At 47.1% G+C, this 26592-nt stretch overlaps 1 protein-coding gene across 3 annotated transcripts in view; it reads right to left on the bottom strand.

Annotated features, from left to right (window-relative positions):
- PKHD1 (PKHD1 ciliary IPT domain containing fibrocystin/polyductin) overlaps nt 1–26592 on the bottom strand; it is a 380982-nt gene that overhangs the window by 298022 nt on the left and 56368 nt on the right. For 2 of the 3 annotated variants that reach the window (XR_010599356.1, XM_065587493.1), the window contains exons 23-31: nt 22148–22302; nt 21534–21718; nt 19603–19725; nt 16818–16923; nt 14529–14807; nt 10093–10223; nt 8073–8202; nt 1001–1196; nt 417–484 (exon numbers count right to left, since the gene is read on the bottom strand). Coding sequence is in view for 2 of the 3 variants with exons in the window: in XM_065587493.1 (XP_065443565.1) it covers nt 417–484; nt 1001–1196; nt 8073–8202; nt 10093–10223; nt 14529–14807; nt 16818–16923; nt 19603–19725; nt 21534–21718; nt 22148–22302 (1373 nt within the window). In the remaining variant the exon portion in view is untranslated. The remainder of the gene's footprint in view (nt 1–416; nt 485–1000; nt 1197–8072; nt 8203–10092; nt 10224–14528; nt 14808–16817; nt 16924–19602; nt 19726–21533; nt 21719–22147; nt 22303–26592) is intronic. The other variant, XM_065587494.1, reaches the window with a different exon arrangement.

Genomic DNA, 26592 nt, shown 5'->3' with positions numbered 1-26592 from the left:
TATTAGCCAGACAATCCAAAGGTGGGCTGCTCAGTACACTCACACACACCCAGAGAGTCCCAGGCAGGCAGCCAGCCGCTGCCTGTCAATACAAGTCTACAGAATAAGGGTTCACACATTTACAAATGCCATCATCTAAACGAATGTGAAATTGGACATCCTTCCCAATCACAGAGGGGAGAGGAGGCCTTGATCCCTTGATGGCCTCCAGAAGTGGTGACAGATGTGCTGATGCTATTTACCCAGTGCTTAATTTGTGCCAGGGTTGAGCCTCGGCACCTCTGAGCTTGCTACATCATTCTCCAGCAGTTCATAACTCCAGCACCTCTGGGCTTGCCACATCAGTTATGAAAGTAAAAAAAAAAATTGATTGAGCCCCGGCACCTCTTTCATTACAAATTAAGCGCTGTATTTACCCAGAACGGAGCCACAGCAGGGCTCTATGCTGAGGATCTCAGTGTTGTACTGGATGAACGGATCAACTCTGCAAAACACAAACATGGGATCAGTCCTTTACTTTTCCTTTTTATCCCACGTGCTTTTCTCTCCTTGCCTTTCCTGGCTGGATCCCCGAATAGCCTCCCTACATCTCCTGCTTGGTTCCATGCCATCTCCCGGCTGCCCTCTTACAAGACACTGTCATTCCAGGCCACAAAGACTCTCTCCCCTTGGAGCCCAGGCATGTAACTAGCTGGTCAGGGTCTCTATGGAGCAACATGAGGGACAGATATTACGAATCCTACTGAAGCAGTACAAAGTGCTACTGACTGGAGTGGGACTAGAGCACATGCTTAAGAGCTTTGCTGAACAGGGATTCGCTGCTGAATCAGGGTCGTGGTAATTGCTAATAATTTGTAAAACATACAGCGGAGCTCTTTGTTAGCAAGCTGGCTCTGATACCGAGCCCGTGTTTCCTTTGCTTTTCCATTAACCCTAAAATCCCAGGTAGAATTTAGCTAAAGAAGTTCACATCCTCGAGGGAATAGGCACATTCACTCACCCATGTGAGCCGATTGCAATGCCATTGATGATGACAGAAAGGTTGTACCATCCATCTGCCATGGCAGGCAGTACTACATCGACACCATAGGCTGTTCGTGCTTGGATCTGTGCCACAGTGTCCTCAATTTTCACCTGTACATCCAGGCCAGTACAATTTGCGAATGAAGATATTCCAATCTGGAGTGACTGGGGCCCTGTGGAAAGGAGAAGACATGAAGCAATCAAGTTGTTTGTTGCTACCGTGAATCTAGTGCATGGGCAAGTGTCGGAGCAAGAGAAGTCTCTTCACAAGACAAGCTGTAGCAATGCAAGCTTCTTCGGCACATTGTCCCGCCCATGCGCATCAACCCTGGGCTAGAGGGCCTCTTCTAGAAAAGTGAGCATTAGTCTCCATGGGCCCCCATCCATCCCTTAGCCTCTCTAGTCAAGTTGCCAACTGGGGTGGCAGTTTTTTGAAATCTTGACACCTTCCCACTGCACTAGCAACTGGACTGTGACCACCAAACCTACATCACAAAGGCCACTTAGCCGATAGCCTTGCAAGGGTTGGGGGTGTGGAGGTTGGTTGAGTTATGTAAAATTGAAAGGTTTAATATTCCATTAACATTCTTCTGGGCTATCCAGCTCCCTTAGATAAAGCAAGTCCGATTGAGCTAGTCATTGTGTCTTCTGATGGGTAGCCCAGTCCACTTAACTAATAAACACAGACTTCCTAGTTAGGTACTGATCTTTCTGTCATTGCAGATGCCTCTCCAGTGCATTACCGCAGCTAGGATTCAATCTGGGGACTTTTATAACCTTCATTCTAAAGAGAAGCCACTCCCTTTAATGAGGCAGAAGGAACTGGGCTCCTCTCAGCCACCAGCCCCTCTGAGCAGAGCTTGAAGCAGGTACTTTCCAATACTATACGTAAATGTAACTCTTCTGCCAGGTAGAGTCGGCAGCAACAAGGGCTGGGTGCAGTACCTAGGGATTCTTCTTAACAATGCAAAACAGAACCAGCTCGAGCCCCCATCCAGTAACCTGGGAAAACTAAACACCACTCTTGAGCGCCTCAGAGGCCACATCTACACTACAAAATTAAGTTGACCTAACTTACATCGGCATACAGCTGCCTCAGTAATTACGTCGCTTGTGCATGTCTACGCTTTGCTCCTTGTGTCAGCAGTGCACATCCTCACCAGGAGTGCTTGTATTGATTGTACTGTCAGTGTGGGGCATGGTGGGAAGGCTCCTGAAAGCCAGTGACAGTCGACATAGGCAGCGCAGTGTCTACACTGACACTGCAGCAACCTAACGGCATTAACCTTCACTCTACGCTGCTCATGGAAGTGGAGTTATTAAGTTGGCATAGTGGGGTAGTTAAGTCAGCGGGAGCGAAATTTAAGTGTAGATGCTTCCATAGTTAAGTCAACAGAAGCTGCCTTGCATCGACCTAACTCTGCAGTGTAGACCACAAGCACTGACTCTGTATATAACAAAAGAAAACTTTTATTGACAGGGAAAGGGAAGCCAGCATTCATTTGTGAAAACACCACAACCACAATGCAGACGCATGTAACCATAAGAAAACAACCATCCACAGTATATTGGGCAGTGTCCTTTGCTCAGTTTTCCACCTTGTGGCAGGAAAGTTTGACAAACAAATATCCATTTAACACACCACTCCTTTTTCCTCCACTGCACCCCACCCACAGTTGGTTGTCCTTAGTCAGTGAAGACCCAGAGTTCAGAAATGCATTCACGTGGGTCCACCTCCCACCACTGAAAAAAGGGGAAGGCGGCATTGAGCCATGCCTCTGTAATGCCAGCATATGCCAGTCAGCAGCAGCCAGGATCAAACCTGGGATCTCTGGAGCTTAACACATGAGTCTCCACTGCATGAGCTAAAAGACACATCTCGCTTAGGGCTGGTCTACACTAGAGGAGGATCAATCTAAGATACGCAACTTCAGCTACGCTATTTGTGTAGCTGAAGTCGAAGTATCTTAGTTCGACTTATCTGGCCGTCCTCACAGTGGCAAGTCGACTGCCGCGGCTCCCCGTTGACTCTGCTTACTCCTTCTGCCGAGGTGGAGTACGGGCGTTGATTCGGGGATCGATTTATCGCGTCTAGACGAGACGCAATAAATCAATCCCCAATAGATGGATTACTACCCGCCGATCCAGCGGGTAGTGTAGACGTGGCCTTAGCCAAGGCTGTAGCAGGCTCATCTCTATCTGGCCTAGCCACTACTAGAGGAGGATAGAATGCTACCCCAAGCAGGCATAGTTTACATTTCCACCACTGCAACTGGCTCAACACTGCTGGTGCTGTTATCTCTGCCACCCTTCCCTTGCCACTCACTGCCACTTCTGTGATGCCGTGTTCTGAAGTTCCCCCACTTAGCCTCGTTCTTACTGATTTCAGCTCTTAGTGATTTCACTGGGTGGTGGGCAACCTCTGTGTAGCTGCCTTTTCATTGTCTTTTACTGCAACACTGTCCCCAGACCAGGTCTAAGCCTTAGCCCCTAGACCTGCTCATCAATGATTTCAGCTCTAGCAATAACTGAACAGAAACACGGACTCTCCACTGAGTCCTATCAGCTCTGTCTTTAAACACTACAGCTGGGAGGGGAGGGTCAAATGGTGTCTACGATTCTTTAGGCAGAGACCACACCACAACATAGGAACATCTATCCCAACCCCCTCTCATTTTCCCTGGGATTTGGCATCCCTACCCCCCACTTGGCAAGTGAGGTTCAATTTAGGGCGACCCTTCCATCAGGGCAAGCTAAATACAGTCCTGCTGCCCAACACTCATACATCAAGGATAACAACCCTTCATTAGCCCTGCCTTCAATACTAAAGTGATTTGTAACCCAAAACTGATCACTTTGGCAAAGCAGGCCTGTCTGCTGAACACCTAGGCAAAGTTGGTGTGTCTGTGCAAATACAGTCTGCTCCTGAGGTCTTTTCTCCCAGTGCATTGCTTCATGTCAGGAAAAAACTCACTGAAAACTTGCTTATGTAACACCAACAGACCCCGGTTGTTGGCGGGCGGGATCAAACCTGTGGCTTCTGGAGCTTAGCACATGTGCCCCTACAGCGTGAGCTAAAAGCCAAGTGGCTCTTAACTAAGGCTGTGGAGCAGACTCATTTAACTCTCTCTAAGTGGTCTCGGTGCCACTAGATAGGACAGAACACCACACCCAGAAGGTGTGGGGGTTACACTCACATCAGTGTCAAATAAAGTTTGAAACTTTGAAAGCCTGTGAAGTTGTATATATTAATAACCTGAACTCTTTGGACTCTTGGTCAATTGTCAGCTTAATCCAAAAAATGCCTGGAAGGCATTGGTGTCGTTTATTTATTTTTATGATGAGGAAAATTATATTAAAAGCCAAAGTCACCGACTTCTGAATAAGAGATTGACCTCCCAGTACCGTCACCATTCATGAGATTCTATAACATTAAGAAGTTCCATACACCTATGCTGCCTGCGGCTAGAAAACTCTCCCCTTGGTGTTATCATATCTGAATAATATTCAGATGATAAAGGACACTTTCCCTTATTTATGCATTCTGCAGTATTAAAAAATGAAAAGGGTAGAGGCGAATGGAACAGAAACTCGGTGGGTGCAGTAAGGAGGGTGATCAGCTCGCCTCTTGCATTGGTGCTAAGTCCAGCCAGGCTAGCGAGCCTAGAGGGAGTTTTATTACAGTGCATAGTGCAGAGATTGGATAGGCTTGAAAGACAGATGAGAAAAGAAAGAAACTGAAAGAGACTGGACTGTGTGGGGATGGGAGGGTCTGTTCTTCCTTTCCCTCTCCCCGTTCCATCACTCTTCATTCCTGTTCCCTCTCTCTGAAACGACACCGTAGGGCTGCGATGATTGTGAAACGGTTGGGTTCAGGTTCTGCTGCTGACAACATTCTGTCCATGCTCCTGGAATGGGGTCCCATATCACATGGTCTTCTGGGCAACCTCAGGGAGTGAGGTCAAACTCAGACTCCTCCCCCTGCCCAAGCACTGAGCGCGGGATCCCAGACCACAGGTATCTTCTTGGGCTGCGACGCATGGCAATGTTATTTATATTACAGTAGTACCTTGAGGCCCCACTGAGATCAGACCCTCATTGTCCTTGATGCTGTAAAGACAGTGTAACCCACACACCTTCTGGGTGTGGTGTTCTGTCCCATCTAGTGGCACCGAGACCACTTAGAGAGAGAGATTAATGAGTCTGCTTTTAGCTCATGCCGTAGAGGCTCATGCACTAAGCTCCAGAAATCCCTGGTTTGATCCTACCCACCAACAACTGGGGTCTGCCGGCGTTACAACAGCTCCTGCCTCAGAGAGTTTACAACCTCAATACACAAGGCAGACAAAGGGTAGGAGAAGCGAAGTGACTTGTCCAAGGTCACAGAGCAGCTCAACAACAGAGCTAGGACTGGAACCCAGGTCTCCTGGCTTCCAGTCCAGTGCCCTATCTATTAAACCCAACACCGCCTGCCCGTTGCATTTGGGCTGCAACTTCACATCTAGAAGGCTGTCTCTAACCTTCGTCTTCTAAACTAAGCTCGCTGTGTTGGCTCTGGGGTCAGCAACTGATTCCCCATTCTCCGATTACTTCTTGGTCCTGGATCATTTAGTCCAACCCCAATATCTAACCGTGGCAACAACCGGGCTGCTGCTGACTGGCAATACTTGTCTCCTCAGAGAGAGAAAGGAGATACACATTCTAGATATAGTAGGCTGGCATGTGTGCCTTTAATGTTCCTTGCCGAGAAATATTTGCTAAAAACGAAAGGCTTCAGCCAGGGCCGTCCTTACCCACATGCAAACTATGCAGCTGTGTAGGGCACCAGGAAATTTGGGGCACCAAATTGCCCCAAATTTCCTGGTGCCCTATGCAGCTGCGTGCTGCTCCAGCGGCCAGCCCAATCCCCCGGCCGGCTGAGCCAGCTAGGAAAGCTGCCCCCACCCCTGCTCCTCCTCTTCCCACCCCTGATCCATCCCAGCCCCACCCCCACCCCCACTCCCACTCCACCCCTTCCCCTGAGCTATGTCCTGGGGGACTGCAGCAGGGGTTGGGTGCGCCCTGCACTCACCAGGCAGTGGGAAGTGGAGCAACCCGGCCCCAGTCCGCTCCGCTCCGCCAGCTCCCAGCTGCCCCACTGGTGAGTGCAGGGGGGTGGTTCCCCCTTACCCCGCAAGGCTGGGAGCCAGGGGAGCAGAGCGGAGCGGGTTGGGGCCGGGTCACTCCACTTCCCGCCGCCCGTGAGTGCGGGCTCGGGCCTGCCCTGCAATCACTGGGTGGCAGGAAGTGGAGCGACCTGGCTCCAACCTGCTATGCTCCACCGGCTCATGCTGGGGGGCAGTTTCCCCCCCCAGCCCCCCAAGCTCCAAGCCCTCTTCTGCCCCCCACAGAACTTGGGCGCAGCCCTCCTCCCCCCTGCAGAGGCCTGGGGATGCCCCACCCCGCGGGGGGGCTGCGTAGGGCACCACAATGTCTAGGAACGGCCCTGGCTTCAGCATCAGGAAACTACTCACTTAAGATAACTGAAAAAAGTGATAATAGGGGGCAGAAGAGGAAGTTAGTAAATATTTACATCCAATAGGCTAAGTTTTCAGAGGGACACACCAGGGGCTGACGTGTCTCCACTATTTTATTTTCAGTGAACTGCATATTTGCAGAAGGTGTTGGAGCTGGCCATGGAGCAAGCTGCCAGAGGAGATCAGGCAAATCCAGAGTCTGGCCGTCGGCTGCGAAACCTTTCCCCCTTCAGAAATGCCTTTCCACCATAAAAGTGACACTCACAACACTGACACCCCGTCTAACCTTCAACCCTGAGAAACCCACAGCATTTAAAGAGAAGAAATTCATAAAAGATAAATTAAACATGCAAACTGTACCCCAAGCAGAGTTTTGGCCTTGAAAATGGAGATGTTCCAGAGAGTCCATCAAGTTCACTAGGGACTTTGCTACAACAATTGATTTAACATGGAATGTGCTCAGATGTGGAGCAGTATGAGGCTGGCTTGAGAATTGAAAGTTTCTGAGAGGCAATATGGCCTAACGTATAGAGCCTCGTACTCAGGAGACCTGGGTGCAGCTTTGACACCAGTCTGCTGGATGACCTTGAGCAAGTCACTTGACAGCCCTGTGCCTCAGTTTTCCCACTTATAAGATGGGGATAATTATACTTACTAGGGCTGGGCAGAAAACAATAATTCCATTTACTGAAACATTTGGAGGTTTTGACCTTTTTGTTCCATTACAGAATGAAAATGAGCCTATTTGAAATTTTTCATTTAAAAAAAAAAAAGAGAGAGAAAAAAGGAGACCCAGAAAAGCCAATAGCCTAGCCCTTCGGTCAGTCACTTAGCAGACAGAGGACCCAAGTTCAAGTTCCCATATCACATTGAGTGCCCTAATCACTGGGCTATTGGCTAGTCTACGGTGGCTTCTCTCTCTCTTTCCAGAAATTCTATCCTGGCCTGAGATACTGTTTCATAAGAAACTTTTCAGCCAGATCTCTCTTTTGAAAAGTGCTTTGAGGTCTACTGATGAAAAGGGATGAGAGATGTGTTATTATTACACCCCCTATTACAGGTATAGTATGGACAGTAGCAAAACACGTTCTTGCTCGTTTCTATCCCCCACTGCACACATGCTACTATGCCCTGAATTTGGACTACCTCAGGGACACGAGGGTAGATCAGTCTCTATGGCCCATTCTCGTCCCTTGACGGCTCACCATGCCAGCAGGACACCCAGTTGTGATGGTGGTTTATAAATACGGACACCCACCTATATTAAGCTGAAACCAATGACTCTCCTCAGATGGTCCACGGGGGAGCCATCAGATGGCAAGAGCCTTTGTTCACTACTGAACAAGGCCAGACTGGAACTGGTGACCTGGGAGTAAAAGGCGCCATGTGCCAGCGTCAATCCCCAGTCCTCTTAGTCACCTAGTGCCTCTGCCCTGCCCACCTTGTTGATGACAATGGAAAATGAAACTTTTTAGAGCAGTCATATTTTTACACCAGCCATCTTTTAGCATTTTGAGACTGTGGCTTTGTCACCTGCTGTGCTGTTTCTGCTCAGTGATACAACAGCTGGATTTAAAGAAGGATCGTACTTAAACACCTCAGTGAACGTGGCAGACCGGGACCCAGCGATTAGTGTCACAGGGACAACATATTCTTCATCCTCCTGGAAAACAGAGTTTAAAAAAAGAGCAGAGGTGAACATGTCATAGTAAAATACAAGTACCTCCTTCCCTTCCATGCAAGATTAAGAGCATTAATGTCCTGACCTGAGCTTATTAGCTAGAGAAGCATCTCTAGAGCATAAGTAGAACCCAAGATGGGTCATTGCAAGGTGCTGACTAACGTGTATGGCCACCACTGCCCTCTGCTCAAGTGTGTGTGATTGTGATGCCCAGTAGTGGGTGCCTCCAGAAAATATGAGCCATAACACTACTACAGCAGCCAGACAGTCTCCTTTAGCTCAAGTGATATGGACATATGTTGCTGGAGCCAAAGGTTTGCAGTTCTAGACCCACTTCTGTTTGTGTCAAGCTTAACTACTGAGCCTGGTGTTTGCAGTCATTGATTTAGAACAGCATTTAACGACTTGGACACAGATAGCCTGCAAGCAGTCTACCGGTGATGAACATATAGATACAAGAGAAAGGGCCACATGAGCCTCTCCCACCCCCCTGCAAATTGATTCTCCCCCAGATGGGGGTAGCCTGATCTTAAATTATGTATTAATTATATTGATTACTTAAGAATCCCCAGTTATCACTTTGAAGGTTGACAGGTTCTTGCCCCAAGATCAGGCCCAGTAATATTTAAATTATTATATAGTTGGGAACCCCAATGTGCACAGTTGAAACACTCACAATATAGGAACTCTTTTATATTTACAAATATAATTTATTAATACATTTAGCACAGTCCCAAACACTCCAACTTAGTAAGATAGATAGAGATACTACAGAATGTACATCTGCACCTCCATATACTCACACCATCCCATGTAGAACAAGCTAAAATGTTAACGTCACCTTCCCCATCATCACCAGTGGCCATAATTCTGGCACAATTCCCAAGGACTACTTCTCTTTCTCCTACTGCACCTAAGCTGGGATGCCACTTTTATAATATGTTACGCTGATGCTGTTACGTTCGATGCATATTCAGTAGGGGATTTTTCCCTTCTCCTTATTTGTATTTCCTCACCTCACTAATGTTGGAGTGTCTTTTTCCTATAGGTTAGTATATCAATGATCTCAACTTATTATATACGTCAATTCGTTACCATGGCCCTTTTGTGGTTAGGTATCACATTTGTTATTTCTGTCCTAACTGGTTATTTCAGTTCTTTCCAAGTTCTAAGTTATGGTGTACCTGTTACGTTTAAAAGGGTATGAACTTAGGAAAGCACCTATGCCAACCTGCTTTAACGCATCCTCTGTGTTAAAGGTCACAGTCATACATGGACCTTATGCTTTAGCTCCATTTATCTAGGTAAAAGGTCCCAGACATACGTATGCTAACTTTGCCTTAGCTCACCATACAGGATGTGGCCTGCAGGTCCCTTGTGTTACAGCCAAAATATAGCCTAATATAAACCTATTATAATAAAACAAATAATCAAACCTATAAGAAAATAAGAAACTTATAAGAAAAGGTATGTGTGTGTATATATACACACACATACCTCTTCTTATATATAGGCAAGCAAGCAGGCTAGCCTTAAATGTCTCTCATGTACCTGTTATGTATGTCAGTTTGTTGCCAGGACACTTCTGTGGTTGAATTATTTACCTGTGGTCAGAACTTTCCCTTAAACTCTATTTTCAGCTCCCCAAATATTAGAGGGTTTTCCATTGGGCTGTTCATCTGTTCAAAGGTCATAGGTCTCAACCCTTATGCTAACTTGCTGAAGCTAATGTCTTACAGGATACAGGCCTGTAGGTTTCTAGCTTTACTGCTGAATATAATGCAAAGCAGAATATAATGCAATGCAGTAAATATAATGAAGGCAAGCTGGCTCACTGGGCTACATGGACAAGTATGAAATGCTGTTTCTTACCCGAGAGGGAACTTCACATTCAATCCTCACTGAGTTGCTGGTGTTGGTATTAATTGGACAAGAGTGAGATCCAAACACCACCTCGCTTATCCCGTCAAAACCAGTCCCTCGGAGGATCACTGAGCACCCTCCTACAAAACCAATGATTTCATTGTAAGTGCAGTGTACAGAAAGTGTTTTAAAATGCATCAACTCCAATAAGGAGCATTTCCTATTGTTTAAAGCATAAGCAGATGGGTCAGAAGATCTGGGTTCTACTCCCAACTTTGCCATTGGCTTTCTGTTGGCCAAGTTACTTAATCTCTTTGCGCTTCAGTTTCTCATCCCTCACTTGGGATTCCTCTAGTCTACTATTTGGACTGTTGTCTATGACAGAGAAATGTTTTCATGCCCGACTCGATTAGTCTGGCAAGGCCAGCACTGTGGGACGTCTACACTACCGGATTGGCGGGTAGTGATCGTTCTATCGGAAATTGATGTATCATGTCTCGTCTAGACGTGATACATTGATCCCCGAACACGCTCCCCTTCGACTCCGGAACTCCACCAGGGCGAGAGGCGGAAGCGGAGTCGACGGGGGAGCCACGGCCGTCGATCCCGCGCCGCGAGGACGCGAAGTAAGTTGATCTAAGATACGTCGACCTCAGCTATGCTATTCTCGTAGCTGAAGTTGCATATCTTAGATTGATCCTCCCCCTAGTGTAGACCAGGCCTGTGATCTCAGCCCAGGAAAGATCCCTGACCCCAGTGTGAAACGAGTGACTAAACCGAAGCACCACCAATAAAAATGAGCCTTATGCAGCAGGTGTCTTCACAGCTCAAATATCTGCTGTGAAATAGGCTGAGGCACATGTCCGTGACACACAGTCTAGAAAAGGAGACACAGCAGGGTTTGAACTACAGTAAGGTGCGAGGAAGAAAGTCACAAGAGGGCTAGATGCTGTGAGTTACTGATTGACCTTAGCTCTCATATAAGCCAATGAGAGTTGGAGGTCTTCAGCATTGCTCAGGATGACACTCAAAGTAAGAGATAGACTTTAGCTGTCTTTACGAGATATTCAGTTCCTATCCCAATACCCAGGATCCTGACTCTGGTCTTTCAGTCAACCAGAAGTTTAAGAGACACCTAGAAGTGAAAGGGCAAAGATGAAGCAAACCCTGGGTTAACTGCACGGTGTCCCAACCTTTGCTTTGTTCTTTGATGCAGCTCACAGACAAATTGATACACATCAAAAAACCCACAGCTGTTCATTCTAGCTAGGAACCCAAGATATTAGAACCTGATTACTCTCAAATTACATCATAACTGACAGTGTGGAAGACTAGTGGTAAAGAGCTTTCGTAACAGCAATGTGTGAGTGCTATCACAGCAGCACATACCATTTAGCTCTTATAAAACATTCTTCATCTGTAGAGCTCAAAGCGCTTCACAATGAGGAAGGATGTTTTGGGGGTTAAGGCCCTGGACAGGGACTTGGGAAATCTGGGTCCTGTTCCGATCTCTGCCACATACTCCCTGTTTGATCTTGGGCAAGTCATTCCATCTCTCCGCCTGAATCCCCTGTCTGTAAAATGGGGATAGTACTACTGCATTTCTCCTACCCTGTGCCTGTCTCATGCAAGGTCTTTAGAGCAGGAATTGTCTTACCATGTGTATATACAGCACCTAGCACAATGGGATCCTGCTCTCACTTGGGGCCTCTTGGTGATATCATATGCAAATAATGAACAACAGTAAAAATCAGTGGAGTGATACTAGATTACTCCAGCAATGATTTGGGCCAGAAAATAGGATAATTGACACATTTTGCCTCTACATTTTTTTCCAGACACCACTTTATTAAAGGCCTTTGCAGGTGGCAAGGGGCTTATCGATGGACAATAACTCCATTTTCTCACTGTTTTACAAACACACCCACTCTTTCCTGAAATTCATTTTAACACACAATGCATACTAACTTTTGGAACTCACTGCCAAAAGATATAAATGAAGTCAAGAGCTTAGAATTCAAACAAAAGAGCAGCATGTTTGTATGAATAATGAGATCATCCTTAGTTACATGAGATAGGATAACAAAAATTAGAATGGATATAAACCCTCATGTTTCATGGTGTAACTAACAGTGGTCAGGAAGAAACGTCTTCTATGGGAAGGCTATGCCATAACTATCTATTACAAGGTTACTTGCACCTTCTTTTGAAGCATGGGTCACTGGCCACTGTTGAAGACATACCAGCCTAAATGAACCACTGGACTAATATATTTTAAGGCTGGAAGGGATTATTAAAATCATCTAATCTGAACTGTTAACAAAGGCCAAGTAATTTCTATAGCAAGCCCATAACTTGTTCGAGCTGGAATATATCTTTAGAAAGACATTCAGTGTTGACAAAGAATGCAAGTGATGTACTAATCTGACCCAATAAAGTAATTTCTACATTCTGCGCCTTGATATGATCTTCCTTCATGGAAGGTACGTTGAATGGAACACCGCTTTGACCCCATTTATGTTGATGCTATTTTCACATGAGGAATCACTGCTGAGTGATAGAAGATACTCTGTAGCCTCTCCCTCTAGATGGCTGAGTTTCCTGTGTTTACAACAGTGGAACACAACTCAAAATTTAAGCCAGGTCTTCTCCTGTTGTGTCTGCGGGATAAACAGCCCCAAATCAAGTGTACACTATTCATGTGTACTTTATATCCATTAATGCACATAAGTTTTGATATCTGCACTGATATCCATATGCAAAATCATGTCTGCATACTTTATGAGAGAATTGGAGAGGCATTTTAATGGAAGAAATTAAAAACACAGATGGAAGCTGTAATTCTTTCCAATTACAAATGTTCAAAGCATGTGTAATGTAGGATAACAATATACTTGCTTTTCTTTTTAATGAGTGAAAGATCGTTGCCATCAGGAGAGGATCTGGATTACGAGGGGTGTAGAGAGGGGAATAAACAATGACAAAGCATTGCACCTACCTCTTTTTTAATGATCTACAGCAGCAATTCCCAACCTTCCCCATACCAGGATCCCATCCATGTAAGAACAGAAACATCTGGGACCCCCACTCCATCTCCGCCCTGCTCACTCCATCCTCCCCACCCCGGTCGCTCGCTCTCCTCCACCCTCACTCACTTCCACCGGGCTGGGGCAAGGGGTTGGCGTTTGGGAAGGGGTACTGGCTCTGGGCTGGGGCCGAGGGGTTTGCAGTGTGGGAGGGGGCTCTGGGCTGAGCCTGGGGCAGGAGGTTGGGTGCAGGAGGGGGCTCTGGGCTGGGGCAGAGTGTTGGGGTGCAGGAGTGGGTACAGGGTGCTGGCTCTGGGACGGTTTCAGGGCTGGGGGTATGGGGTGCTGGCTCCGGGAGGGGTTTGGGATGCAGGAGGGGGTTTGGGGTGCTGACTCTGGGAGGGGGCTCAGGGATGAGGGTTGGGATGCGGCCTCCCGCCGGGCAGCACTTACCTCCGGCGGCTCCTGGATGGCAGTGGGCGCAGCGAGGCTAAGGCAGGCTCCCTGCCTACCCTGACCCCACACTGCTCCCAGAAGGGGCCAACATGCCCCTGCGGCTCCTGTGGGGGCGGGGGGCACGTGGCTCCACGCGCTGCCCCTCTCTGCAAGCACTGCCCCCGCAGCAATCCCAGCCAATCGGAGCTGCGGGGGCAGTGCTTGCAGGCAGGGGCAGCGCACAGAAGTAGACCCCTGCCCCCCGCCCCCGGGGCTGTGGGGGTGCACTGGCCGCTTCTGGGAGCGGTGTGGGACCAGGGTAGGCAGGGAGTCTGCCTTAGCTGCAGCCAAACTGGGCCGCCGGAGATCGTGATCGACGGGTTGGTGACCACTGCTCTAGCTCAACCACAAGTTATGAGCTTGATGCAGGAGTCACCTGTGTTATGCAGGAGGTCAGACTAGATGATCATAATGGTTCCTTCTGGACTTAAACTCTGTGGATAGCTTGGGAATGTTTCTTTTTTAGAAAGAGGAGATAGTGCCCTCCTTTTTCCTCTTCTATTTTAAAGGTGAGAGAGAAAATATGGGTTTGGGCTTTGCTTTTTGAGGTTTTCTCACTACATTTTGTAGCTAGCCAGAGACACAATTTCCATTTGGTCACTCAAAGGACAGAGTGTAATGATTTATTACACTTCTCAAGCAGCTTTCAAAATGACATGAGAAAATTATCCATGAAACTCTCACCGCTATCCAGAGCTGTAGCACACACCCATATCCATCCGCACTGCAAGACAGCTAGCCAGGAGCTGTAGCACCCCCAGCGAAGAGCCAGAGCCACTCTTCCTGAGAAACACTGCCCCTAACCTGGTCACTCCCATGTTGGGTGGAGAGCCCCAGACACAAATATTGAAAAAACACCCTATCAAAAGCAATAATGCTAAAGGCACATATTCAGGTGAGAGCTTCTACTGAATTCAGACATACCAATCTCGGAAGCTGTCGGAGGTTCAATAGCTTCCAGCCTGGGCCTAACTCTCAGGTAGATGCCCTGTCCTTTGCTGGCATTGCGAGCAAAGCCATAAGGTCTCACCAGTAATGTAACCTGGTACAGTCCCATTGGTAACACGTTCATCCAGCAAACTATAGCCGTTTGATTTGAAGTCGTGACTTGGCAGGTTGTGTGGTTCACCTCTATCTGCAGTGCTTGGCTGTCCTCAGCAAAGCCAGACCCTGTGATATAAACTCTGGTGTGGAGTCCATCAGCTGGAAGGATAAAGTAAAACAAAATGACGAATCTGTTGTTAAGTAATGACACCCACATTTGCTTCCCAAGAACAACGAAGCTGCTTAGGCTAACTGTGCTTAAGCATTTACTGCAGTCTCATCGCCCTAGTGATATGAGTGCCTAGCAAAACTATCGTCATCCCAATATAAAACATCGTTTCCCTCTGCTCCTCCCAAGCCTGACAGCATTCACCTATTGTCTCTTCTCTTGTACTTTTATTGTCATCTCATATGGTGCCTAGCACACTGGGGTCCTGACCCACGATGGTTCATAGACACTACCACACTACAAACAACAAGAACAGAGGTCTTCTACGTTTACCGTTTTCCTCCCTCTCAAGTCTATACCTTCCTCTGGTCTCCACTGAAGCTGGCTGAGTGCTGCAAGACACTATGTGAGAACAGAGCAGAGCAGGAATTTTCTGTCTGAATGTTTTGCTAACGGAAAATGCAGTTCCCACAAAAATCAAATTTTGCCACGGGAAAATTCAACCCAAATTGGAATATTTCATTTCATGAACTGACCCAAAATGTTTCATTTTGAATCTCTTCACCAGGACATTAAGCTGCATTTCCCTAGCAACACATTGCCTCATGGGAGTTGTAGTAGTGATTAGAAACAAGATCGTGTGACTTACGTGACCAATCACACACCATGAGTAGTAGATTGGTTGCAGCCAATCTATAGGCTGAAATATGTTTGCCTGGACTGTGCATCAAACAGTTATGAACAGCACACACAATTGTCTGTTGTCCGACAAACTGAATAAAGAGGTAACATTTTTCAGGTAAATTGTTGGCTATGAATAGTGCACCCCTCTCTAGTCCTGATTTTGTGATACTCAGTCCATCTTATATATAATATTCTGGGATAAGAAAGATATAAAATAAAATGGCCTCCATCAGTTTAATTCTATTGGACTAGACCCTGGTGTTATTTGATGTAACTCTGTTGACTTCAGTGTAGTTATGCTGATGTACAACAGCTGAAGATCAGGCTTTATCATGGGGCAATGTGCCTGAGCACACCCCCTTTTGGTCCCGTGTGGTCCTGCAAGTACACAGCCCTCAACTCTCAGGGTTCAGAAATAAACCACTCACACCCAGAGTCTTTAAACAATAGTCCCCTTCTCCTGGGGTCCAACTTAGTTCAATTAGTTTACCGCAAAAGATTTCCCCTTTAGGTTCAGGGGTCTTCTCAGCCTTGCTGCTTGGGCCGGAGGGGACCATTGTAATCATCTAGTCTGACCTCCTGTACAGTGTAGGCCATAGCACTTCCCCACCACCCTTAAACTCTATACAGTGTTACACCTATAGTCCCAGGGAGCCCTCATCTCCTGAGAGAAGCAGGGAAGAGCGTGCACGCATGCATGCACACACTCGCTCGTTCTCTCTCTCACACACACACACACACACACACACACACACTCTCTGCTTCCTCTGATCCATTTTCCCACTTCCTTGCTTTGCTTTTTGTATCATCTGATTAATGGCTTAATTATTAGCATCTTAGTTCTCCTCAGCCTATCAATTAGGCACAGCTCTTCTTAATGTGGTCTGCTCTGGAGTAATTAATTAGAGCTGCAGTGACCAGAGTACTGGCCCTGCTGGTGGTGCCCAGCACTCTGTCACAGGCAGCAACAATCAGAATGGTAGCACTGTAAACAACCTTTGCAAAGCTGTACACAATTCCAAAGGCTGTAAGGGATACAGTTAAAAGAGATGGATCCAAACTACAAAATTCAGATCCGAACACAGATTCCAACACACCAAGTTCATGCATTTTTCCCACATAACTAGGGTTTTTATTTTAGCCCATTGTAGAAATAGGGGCCAGATGCAAAATTCAGATCCAGAACTGGGTACAGATTCCAAACTTTCCTAAGTTCCGGGGTGTTTGGACCCAAGAAATTTGGCTTGAGCCCATCTCTAATATCAGAGAGGCCCTTTTGACAGCTCAGTCATCCCATGAAGTGCAAATACCGTTACCTAGTGAATACTCCACATGGCTGACTAAAGGGGTTGCTTCCTGAGAATACTGAAAGGCACATGAACCAGAGCAGTTTGCTGGGACATCATTCACCACCACCACCACCTGAAGAAATGGAGAAGAATGTTATTCCAAAAGAGGGAAGGGGACCCAGGTTGTTAACAGAGCTCTACAAAATGCTGACAATTAAACCCAAAATCTTGCCTAGTTTCATTTCAAATTTGGCCAAAGTTTTCTAGGGTTCACTGTAGGCAAGCCAGGGCCTATATCGATAACCTCCCTAGCTGCCTGTTGGATCATTTCTCGTTTTTGACTGATAGTCACAGCTCCTCCCAGCTCCAATCCTCCCAGTTGATTGAATGCTCTGATTTACTCTACACTCATCTCCTACCCTATGTGAGAGCCAGTATAAACTGTTGTTACACTCCAAAAAGTACCTTGTGGGGTCCCCTATTTATAACAAATTCCAGATCAAGTCTGATCAGCTTACAGGCCCAAAGGTAATTTTTTTTTTAGCTGCTTGTGCTGCAAAGCTCCATTTGGGATCTGAAAACCAAGTTGTGATCTTGCTGCCTCTAGCAGTACTTCACCCCCCGTGAAAAAGTGTCTGCATTCTGAACTGGACTGGTGAAGCACAAGGTGCTTCTCCCACCAGCCTGCTGGTCCCCCGGGGCTAACAGGAGGGAAACACTGGACCGTGCTGATAGCAAAAGTAGATTGTGTCAAAGGGAGGATAGCTCAGTGGTTTGAGTATTGGCCTGCTAAACCCAGGATTGTGAGCTCAATCCTTGAGGGGCCCGTTTAGGGATCTGGGGCAAAAAAATAGTTGGGGATTGGTCCTGCTTTGAGCAGGGGGTTGGACTAGATGACCTCCCTATGGTCCCTTCCAACCCTGATATTCTGTGAAAAACAGACAGGAAGCAGCTAAGAACTGGCATGTACTACAGGCCCTTTTTTTTTTTTAACACTATAACCACACATTAAAATCAGAGGGGAATTTTGGTATTTGCTATTGGTATCAAGCCAAGACAGTGCTTCAAATGAACAACAAACCCGAGTGAGGAAATTTCTCCCATGTGTAAGAAAACCATAATGTTCTGTCTATCTCACTAGGTATATCCATGGCGCCAAGCACTGCAGCATCCGAAAGCCTCACAAGCTTTAATGTATTTATTCCTACAATGCTCCTGTGAGGGAGGGGAGTGCTATTGTCCCTGTTTTACAGATTGGGAACAGAGGCCTTGTGAGACTAAGTGACTTGAGCAAGGTCACACAGGAAGTTCCTTGAAGAGCAGAGGACTGAACATGGGTCTCTTAAGTCCCAGGCTAGGACCCCACTGTGATGCTCTGTACCTCAGGGGAACACCCGGCACCCCCATGTTCATCCTTATAATATGATTCTGTGGTATCCAATGCAAAGTTTGTCATGTCGGGTGTCTTCGGAAGACTCATGATGCCCTGAGCATTGTTATAGTAATGTTATAGGTTGTAATTTCATGTATATAGTTATGAGGATGAAAATGTGTCCTCAGGGCTTAAAACAAGCCCAGGCAAAATTCTCCAGGAGCAGAGGGGCAGTTCACACCTCATCAGGGCATGTCTGGGACAAACCCAACCCAGCCTCACAGGAACAAAGGACACTGGCCTAGGCAGCAACAAAGGATCTGTTGGACTCTCAAGTGAGTCACCCCCCTTCCTTTGATCAGTTTGGGACTACGATGAGGTAATGCTCACCTGACTCTAAAGGGGGGGGGCAAAGCCAAGAGGGAAGAAAGACATGATAAAAGGGAGAGATGTTTGCCATGCTCGCTCTCTCTTCCACCTCCATCTACAGACACCACCACCAAGCGCCTAAAGTGCTGATCAAAGGGGAGAGCCTAGCTGAAGGGCAGCCAGCCAGCCTGTGGTGAGAAGCATCTAAGTTTGTAAGGGCATTGAAAGTGTTAAGATCAGCTTAGAATGTGTTTTGCTTTTATTTCATTTGACCAAATCTGACTTGTTATGCTTTGATTTATAATCACTTAAAATCTATCTTTTGTAGTTAATAAATTTGTTTGTTTATTCTAGCTGAAGCAGTGCGTTTGGTTTGAAGCATGTCAGAGACTCCCCGTGGGATAACAAGCCTCGTTCATATCAATGTCTTTGTTAAACTGACGAACTCATATAAGCTTGCAGCGTCCAGCGGGCATAACTGGACACTGCAAGACAGATTCCTAGGGTTGTGTCTGGGACCGGAGATATCAGCTAGTTGCATAATCCAAACAGCGGCTGGCCAAAAGTGCTCGCTCACGTCGCTGGGAGCAGTTTACATGCTAGAGGCTGTGCGTGAATAGCCCAGGAGTGGGGGTTCTCACAGCAGAGCAGGGTAAAGTTGGCTCCCACAGTTGAGGATTGGAGTGACCTAGCAGATCACTGGTCCGGATAACACCAGGGGAACGTCACACCCACTCGCTAGGTCAAACCCTGCTAAATAATGGTCCAAAAACTGCAGTTTAATATAGTGTTGCTACAGTGTTTGGAAGTTATCACTATAGAACCCAGTATCAGTTTGGTTTAACGGCACAGTCATAGATACATCGTTAGCTCTAAGCCCCTGCCTCACAAGGAAAAATCCCCCTCCCTTACTCGTGGTTAGTAGCATCTTAATCTGTACTGAGTCTCATTGATTGAAATGCCTTTCTCATGGAGTGCAGCACAGTTCAGCAAATGTAGGGTGACCGGATCTGTCTGGCAGACAGCAAGTCGCAATGAGTTTATGGGAACTGTGGTCAGTTGGTGACCTACCTGCGTGTGGTTATTGGCGGTAGCTAGCATGTCTCCAAATATTGGTCCAATAAATACGCCGCCATCATAAACCACACGAGCTGCAATGGTTGGGTTAAGTCCTGTGAGGTTTTCAGCAGAGACCTAGCATAGCGTGAAAGAATAAAGAATCAATTTTTTCTCAGCTTTATAAAAACTTTTTTTTCTTATGCACGTTGTGTATCATTTCATAAGCAACTCAAACTCACATAGCTAAGGTTTACACTAAGGGCTACAATGAATGAATGGGAACATTCTCTGTATCTGCTTATATGGCCCCATTGGCACAACATCCAAGCCCCTCACAACCTTAGGGTATGCATCCCACAACACAATGTTGCAATCTCCATTTTACAGGTGGGAAACAGGCAAAAAGATTAAGAAACATGGTTTAAAGTCATGAAGGGAATCTGCCCTGAAGCACAGAATGGAACCCATTTTTTCCATCTCCCAGGCCCGTGTCTTCAGCACCAGACCACCCCGCCTCCCTAGCTATGGCTTTACATTGGCAAAGAAACGTACACAGGATTCCCTATATACCAATGCTCCATCTCAGTCTAATATGCTGTCTCTGACAGGGGGCAATGCCACATCCTTCATAGGTTGGTGTAAAAGCCCATTAATGCACCTAGTCCCTGTCCAAACTGAGAGTAGGACCATGCTAGCTACTACCACATTTGAGCAGGACTTGGACAGAGGCGACACATAATTCTTGTTGGGGGGGGGCATGATTTAAAGGTTCTGGGGTGGCACGTGACCACCCCACATGTCACTTCTGGGTCCTTTCCCACTCCGCTCGTGCCTCCCACGCCCACTCCAAGCCAGCACCACATTGCTCCCACACCCCTCACAGCTCCTTCCCCACTTCTCCCATTGCCTCCCTGCTGCAGGCATGGCACAGGCTGGAGCAGGGTCCGGACACTTACTACCATCGGTAACTGCGGCTGCGGACGAGGAAGGGACAGGACTCAGCAGGCTTCCCCAGGCCCCCTCTGGCAGAGCTGTGCTGCCAGCCTGGTCTCTCTTCCCTGCTCCAGGCGCCTGCTAGCAGGGCTCAGTGGGAGCGCTAGGTGCTAGCACCTTTCCCAGGCATATGCCCCTCAGCCGTGCTCACCCCAACTCCCACCCTGGGAGAAATCTTGGGGGGCACATCACTCCTCATGCCCCCCTACACATCACCTCTATTGGGGAGGGTTTCTCTGACCAGCATGAACATGGACTTTTGTCTGAGAACCACATGAGAATCAGGTAATAAAACCCTGGTGGGTTACTCCATAGTATAATTCTCAGAGACAAAAATCCTATCCACCTTGGTCAGAGAACCATGCTAGAAGTCTGCTAGCAGCAACTATGTTTAAACATGACTGTGGCTAGCACAAGTCCAATCCCCATGTCAATGGGGCTTTCTTGTGCACTACTGCAGCACGCGGGGGAGTTACTTCCTGACCTCGAGCTTATGTTTCAAAGCATGAGGGTTGGTGGCTTCATATTTTTATCTCTTTGACTCTAACTGCTGTTCCTTTTCTTAATCATCTAAACATTCTAGAACTGACTAAGTTATTGCTCTCAATAATAGCCTTTGTCAGGCACTTTGCTGGAGTCTCCTGAGAGATCTAGGTGAATAAAACCTTTGTGGAAATGAAGCCTGTCAACACAGACATACTGGCTGGCAGATTTAAGGATGCAGCAACAATTAGGGGGGAGGGATAGCTCAGTGGTTTGCGCATTGGCCTGTTGAACCCAGGGTTGTGAGTTCAATTCTTAAGGGGGCCATTTAGGGGTCTGGGGCAAAAAAAAAAATAGTTGGGGATTTGGTCCTGCTTTGAGCAGGAGGTTGGACTAGATGACCTCCTGAGGTCCCTTCCAACCCTGATATTCTATGAATGTTGCATTAAAAGAAAAGATCATCGTACATCGATAACAATGGGCAAGTCACCAGTCATGGAGTTCCAGGTCAGTGTCCATACATTTTGGTAACAAGTGCTCACGTCCTTGGTCACAGTGAAATCACTGGCATTGAGGTACTGGCCTGTGGAGTTATCTGAGTTGCACTGCAGGAGCTCACGGAGGTGATGGGAGGAGATGTGCACCGGGACACCTGGGAAGTTCATTATAAAACAGGGATATCAACAGCTGTGCAGCCACAGGTCCACCTGGACCAAACCTGGGAAGGTATAACAGCGAGGGGGACATTACATGCACATCCATAAGATCTAATGCTTGAGAGAGGTATCACTGTCCTATGACATACCTTAGTGTGAAAATCCTCTGCGGGTCTGAGCTAAACCCCATAGAAGTCAGTGGGTGTCTCTCCATTCTCCTCAGTTGGGTTTTGGATCAGTACCCAAAGCTGTCATCCAAAAATATCCCTCCCCGCTTTGGGGGTCAGATAAATGTGAAGAACTAGCAGCTGCCCCCCAAAGGGGACAGTCTGACAGCCCTGCCTTTGCAGGAATGTTTCCAGGGGTGATGTCCCGGCTCACCTTCCTTTGGCTCCCAGAAAAGGAAAGTTTCACCCTCCCTTTACCTGATATCACTGTAGTGGGCAGCAGGATCCGGAAAGTCCCGCCAATGGGTGGGGATGCAGCTTGCAGTCTCTGAACTGTCAGACTGACATTTGCACCTTCCGTGGACACAGCCAGGTGATCCTCTTCTGAGCCCTCCGAGGGCAAAGCTCCCCTGCTGGAGAGAATTGAACCATCTGAGTCAGCAGCTCCAGTGCGCGATGCACAACTCCACTCCAATGCAATCAGCAGGAGTGGGAGATTGCAAGCAAAATTCAACTGATTGCAATATCTTGAACCAGCTATTGTTCTCCATACAGAGGTAGGCAGAAATGAACCAGAAAGCCCCTCACAAAGGCTGGCCAAATAGCTTTTGTGCCTGTCCCACTCTGAGTCTGCTGAACTGAACCTTAGCATTTCAACACTTGGCACTGCGATAAGGCAGCATTTTCAAAGTGATGTAATGTCTGCGCTCCAGGAGCCCAGCCTCGGAGCTTCAGTAATACTTTGTCAAACTCTTTGGGCTACTGAACTTCAAACAAAAACAACAGGAGTACTTGTGGCACCTTAAGACTAACAAATTTATTAGAGCATAAGCTTTCGTGGGCTACAGCCCACTTCTTCAGACGCATTTAGAATGGAACATATATTGAGGAGATATATGTACACACATACAGAGAGCATGAACAGGTGGGAGTTGTCTTACCAACTGTGAGAGGCCAATTAAGTAAGAGAAAAAAAACTTTTGAAGTGACAATCAAGATAGCCCAGTACAGACAGTTTGATAAGAAGTGTGAGAATACTTACAAGGGGAGACAGATTCAATGTTTGTAATGGCTCAGCCATTCCCAGTCCTTATTCAATCCTAAGTTGATTGTATCTAGTTTGCATATCAATTCCAGCTCAGCAGTCTCTCATTGGAGTTTGTTTTTGAAGTTTTTCTGTTGTAAAATAGCCACCCGCAGGCCTGACATTGAATGACCAGACAGGTTAAAGTGTTCTCCCACTGGTTTTTGAATGTTATGATTCCTGATGTCAGATTCGTGTCCATTAATTCTTTTGCATAGAGACTGTCCGGTTTGGCCAATGTACATGGCAGAGGGGCATTGCTAGCACATGATGGCATATATCACATTGGTAGATGTAGAATCATAGAATCATAGAATATCAGAGTTGGAAGGGACCTCAAGAGGTCATCTAGTCCAACCCCCTGCTCAAAGCAGGACCAATTCCCAGCTAAATCATCCCAGCCATGGCTTTGTCAAGCCGGGCCTTAAAAACCTCCAAGGAAGGAGACTCCACCACCTCCCTAGGTAACGCATTCCAGTGTTTCACCACCCTCCTAGTGAAATAGTTTTTCCTGATATCCAACCTGGACCTCCCCCACTGCAACTTGAGACCATTGCTCCTTGTTCTGTCATCTGCCACCACTGAGAACAGCCGAGCTCCATCCTCTTTGGAACCCCCCTTCAGGTAGTTGAAGGCTGCTATCAAATCCCCCCTCATTCTTCTCTTCTGGAGACTAAACAATCCCAGTTCCCTCAGCCTCTCCTCATAAGTCATGTGCTCCAGGCCCCTAATCATTTTTGTTGCCCTCCACTGGACTCTTTCCAATTTTTCCACATCCTTCTTGTAGTGTGGGGCCCAAAACTGGACACAGTATTCCAGATGAGGCCTCACCAATGTCAAATAAAGGGGAACGATCACGTTCCTCGATCTGCTGGCAATGCCCCTACTTATACAGCCCAAAATGCCATTAGCCTTCTTGGCAACAAGAGCACACTGTTGACTCATATCCAGCTTCTCGTCCACTGTGACCCCTAGGTCCTTTTCTGCAGAATTGCTACCTAGCCATTCGGTCCCTAGTCTGTAGCAGTGCATGGGATTCTTCCGTCCTAAGTGCAGGACTCTGCACTTGTCCTTGTTGAACCTCATCAGGTTTTTTTCGGCCCAATCCTCTAATTTGTCTAGGTCCCTCTGTATCCGATCCCTATCCTCTAGTGTATCTACCACGCCTCCTAGTTTAGTGTCATCTGCAAACTTGCTGAGAGTGCAGTCCACACCATCCTCCAGATCATTAATAAAGATATTAAACAAAACCGGCCCCAGGACCGACCCTTGGGGCACTCCGCTTGAAACCGGCTGCCAACTAGACATGGAGCCATTGATCACTACCCGTTGAGCCCGACGATCTAGCCAGCTTTCTATCCACCTTACAGTCCATTCATCCAGCCCATACTTCTTTAACTTGGCGGCAAGAATACTGTGGGAGACCGTATCAAAAGCTTTGCTAAAGTCAAGGAATAACACATCCACTGCTTTCCCCTCATCCACAGAGCCAGTTATCTCATCATAGAAGGCAATTAGGTTAGTCAGGCACGACTTCCCCTTCGTGAATCCATGCTGACTGTTCCTGATCACTTTCCTCTCCTCTAAATGTTTCATAATTGATTCCTTGAGGACCTGCTCCATGATTTTTCCAGGGACTGAGGTGAGGCTGACTGGCCTGTAGTTCCCCGGATCCTCCTTCTTCCCTTTTTTAAAGATGGGCACTACATTAGCCTTTTTCCAGTCATCTGGGACCTCCCCCGATTGCCATGAGTTTTCAAAAATAATGGCTAATGGCTCTGCAATCTCACCCGCCAACTCCTTTAGCACCCTCGGATGCAGAGCATCCGGCCCCATGGACTTGTGCACGTCCAGTTTTTCTAAATAGTCCCGAACCACTTCTTTCTCCACAGAGGGTTGGTCACCTTCTCCCCATGCTGTACTGCCTAGTGCAGCAATCTGGGAGCTGACCTTGTGCGTGAAGACAGAGGCAAAAAAATCATTGAGTACATTAGCTTTTTCCACATCCTCGGTCACTAGGTTGCCTCCCTCATTCAGTAAGGGGCCCACACTTTCCTTGATTTTTTTCTTGTTGCTAACATACCTGAAGAAACCCTTCTTGTTACTCTTAACATCTCTTGCTAACTGCAACTCCAAGTGTGATTTGGCCTTCCTGATTTCACTCCTGCACGCCTGAGCAATATTTTTATACTCCTCCCTGGTCATTTGTCCAATCTTCCACTTCTTGTAAGCTTCTTTTTTGCGTTTAAGATCAGCAAGGATTTCACTGTTTAGCCAAGCTGGTCGCCTGCCATATTTACTATTCTTTCTACACATCGGGATGGTTTGTTCCTGCAACCTCAATAAGGATTCTTTAAAATACAGCCAGCTCTCCTGGACCCCTTTGCCCTTCATGTTATTCTCCCAGGGGATCCTGCCCATCTGTTCCCTGAGGGAGTCAAAGTCTGCTTTTCTGAAGTCCAGGGTCCGTATTCTGCTGCTCTCCTTTCTTCCTTGTGTCAGGATCCTGAACTCGACCATCTCATGGTCACTGCCTCCCAGGTTCCCATCCACTTTTGCTTCCCCTACTAGTTCTTCCCTGTTTGTGAGCAGCAGGTCAAGAAAAGCTTTGCCCCTAGTTGGTTCCTCCAGCACTTGCACCAGGAAATTGTCCCCTACACTATCCAAAAATTTCCTGGCTTGCCTGTGCACCGCTGTATTGCTCTCCCAGCAGATATCAGGGTGATTAAAGTCTCCCATGAGAACCAGGGCCTGCGATCTAGCAACTTCTGCTAGTTGCCAGAAGAAAGCCTCGTCCACCTCATCCCCCTGGTCTGGTGGTCTATAGCAGACTCCAACCACGACATCACCCTTGTTGCTCACACTTCTCAACTTTATCCAGAGACTCTCAGGTTTTTCTACAGTTTCATACCGGAGCTCTGAGCAGTCATACTCCTCTCTTACATACAACGCAACTCCCCCACCTTTTCTGCCCTGCCTGTCCTTCCTGAACAGGCAGGTGAACAAGCCCCTGATGGTATGGCTGACGTGGTTAGGTCCTATGATATTGTCACTTGAATAGATATGTGGACAGAGTTGGCATGGGGCTTTGTTACAAGGATAGGTTCCTGGGTCAGTATTTTTGTTCAATGATGTGTGGTTGCTGGTGAGTATTTGCTTTAGGTTGGGGGGTTGTCTGTAAGCGAGGACAGGTCTGTCTCCCAAGATCTGTGAGAGCGAGGGATCATCTTTCAGGATAGGTTGTAGATCTTTGATGATGCGCTGGAGAGGTTTTCGTTGGGGGCTGAAGGTGACAGCTAGTGGTGTTCTGTTATTTTCTTTGTTGGACCTGTCTTGTAGGAGGTGACTTCTGGGTACTCATCTGGCTCTGTCAATCTGTGTTTTCACTTCAGCAGGTGGGTATTGTACTTTTAAGAATGCTTGATAGAGATCTTGTAGGTGCTTGTCTCTATCTGAGGGATTGGAGCAAATGCGGTTATAACTTAGAGCTTGGCTGTAGACAATGGAACATGTGGTGCGTCCTGGATGGAAGCTGGAGGTATGTAGGTAAGTGTAGCGGTCAGTAGGTTTCCGGTATAGGGTGGTATTTATGTGACCATCGCTTATTAGTGTAAGCAGA

The sequence above is a fragment of the Chrysemys picta genome, chromosome 3 (genome assembly GCF_011386835.1).
Source record: "Chrysemys picta bellii isolate R12L10 chromosome 3, ASM1138683v2, whole genome shotgun sequence".
Classification (NCBI taxonomy): Eukaryota; Metazoa; Chordata; order Testudines; family Emydidae; genus Chrysemys; species Chrysemys picta.
Note: the sequence above shows the minus strand (reverse complement) of the source record. Positions and strands in the feature narration are given on the sequence as shown.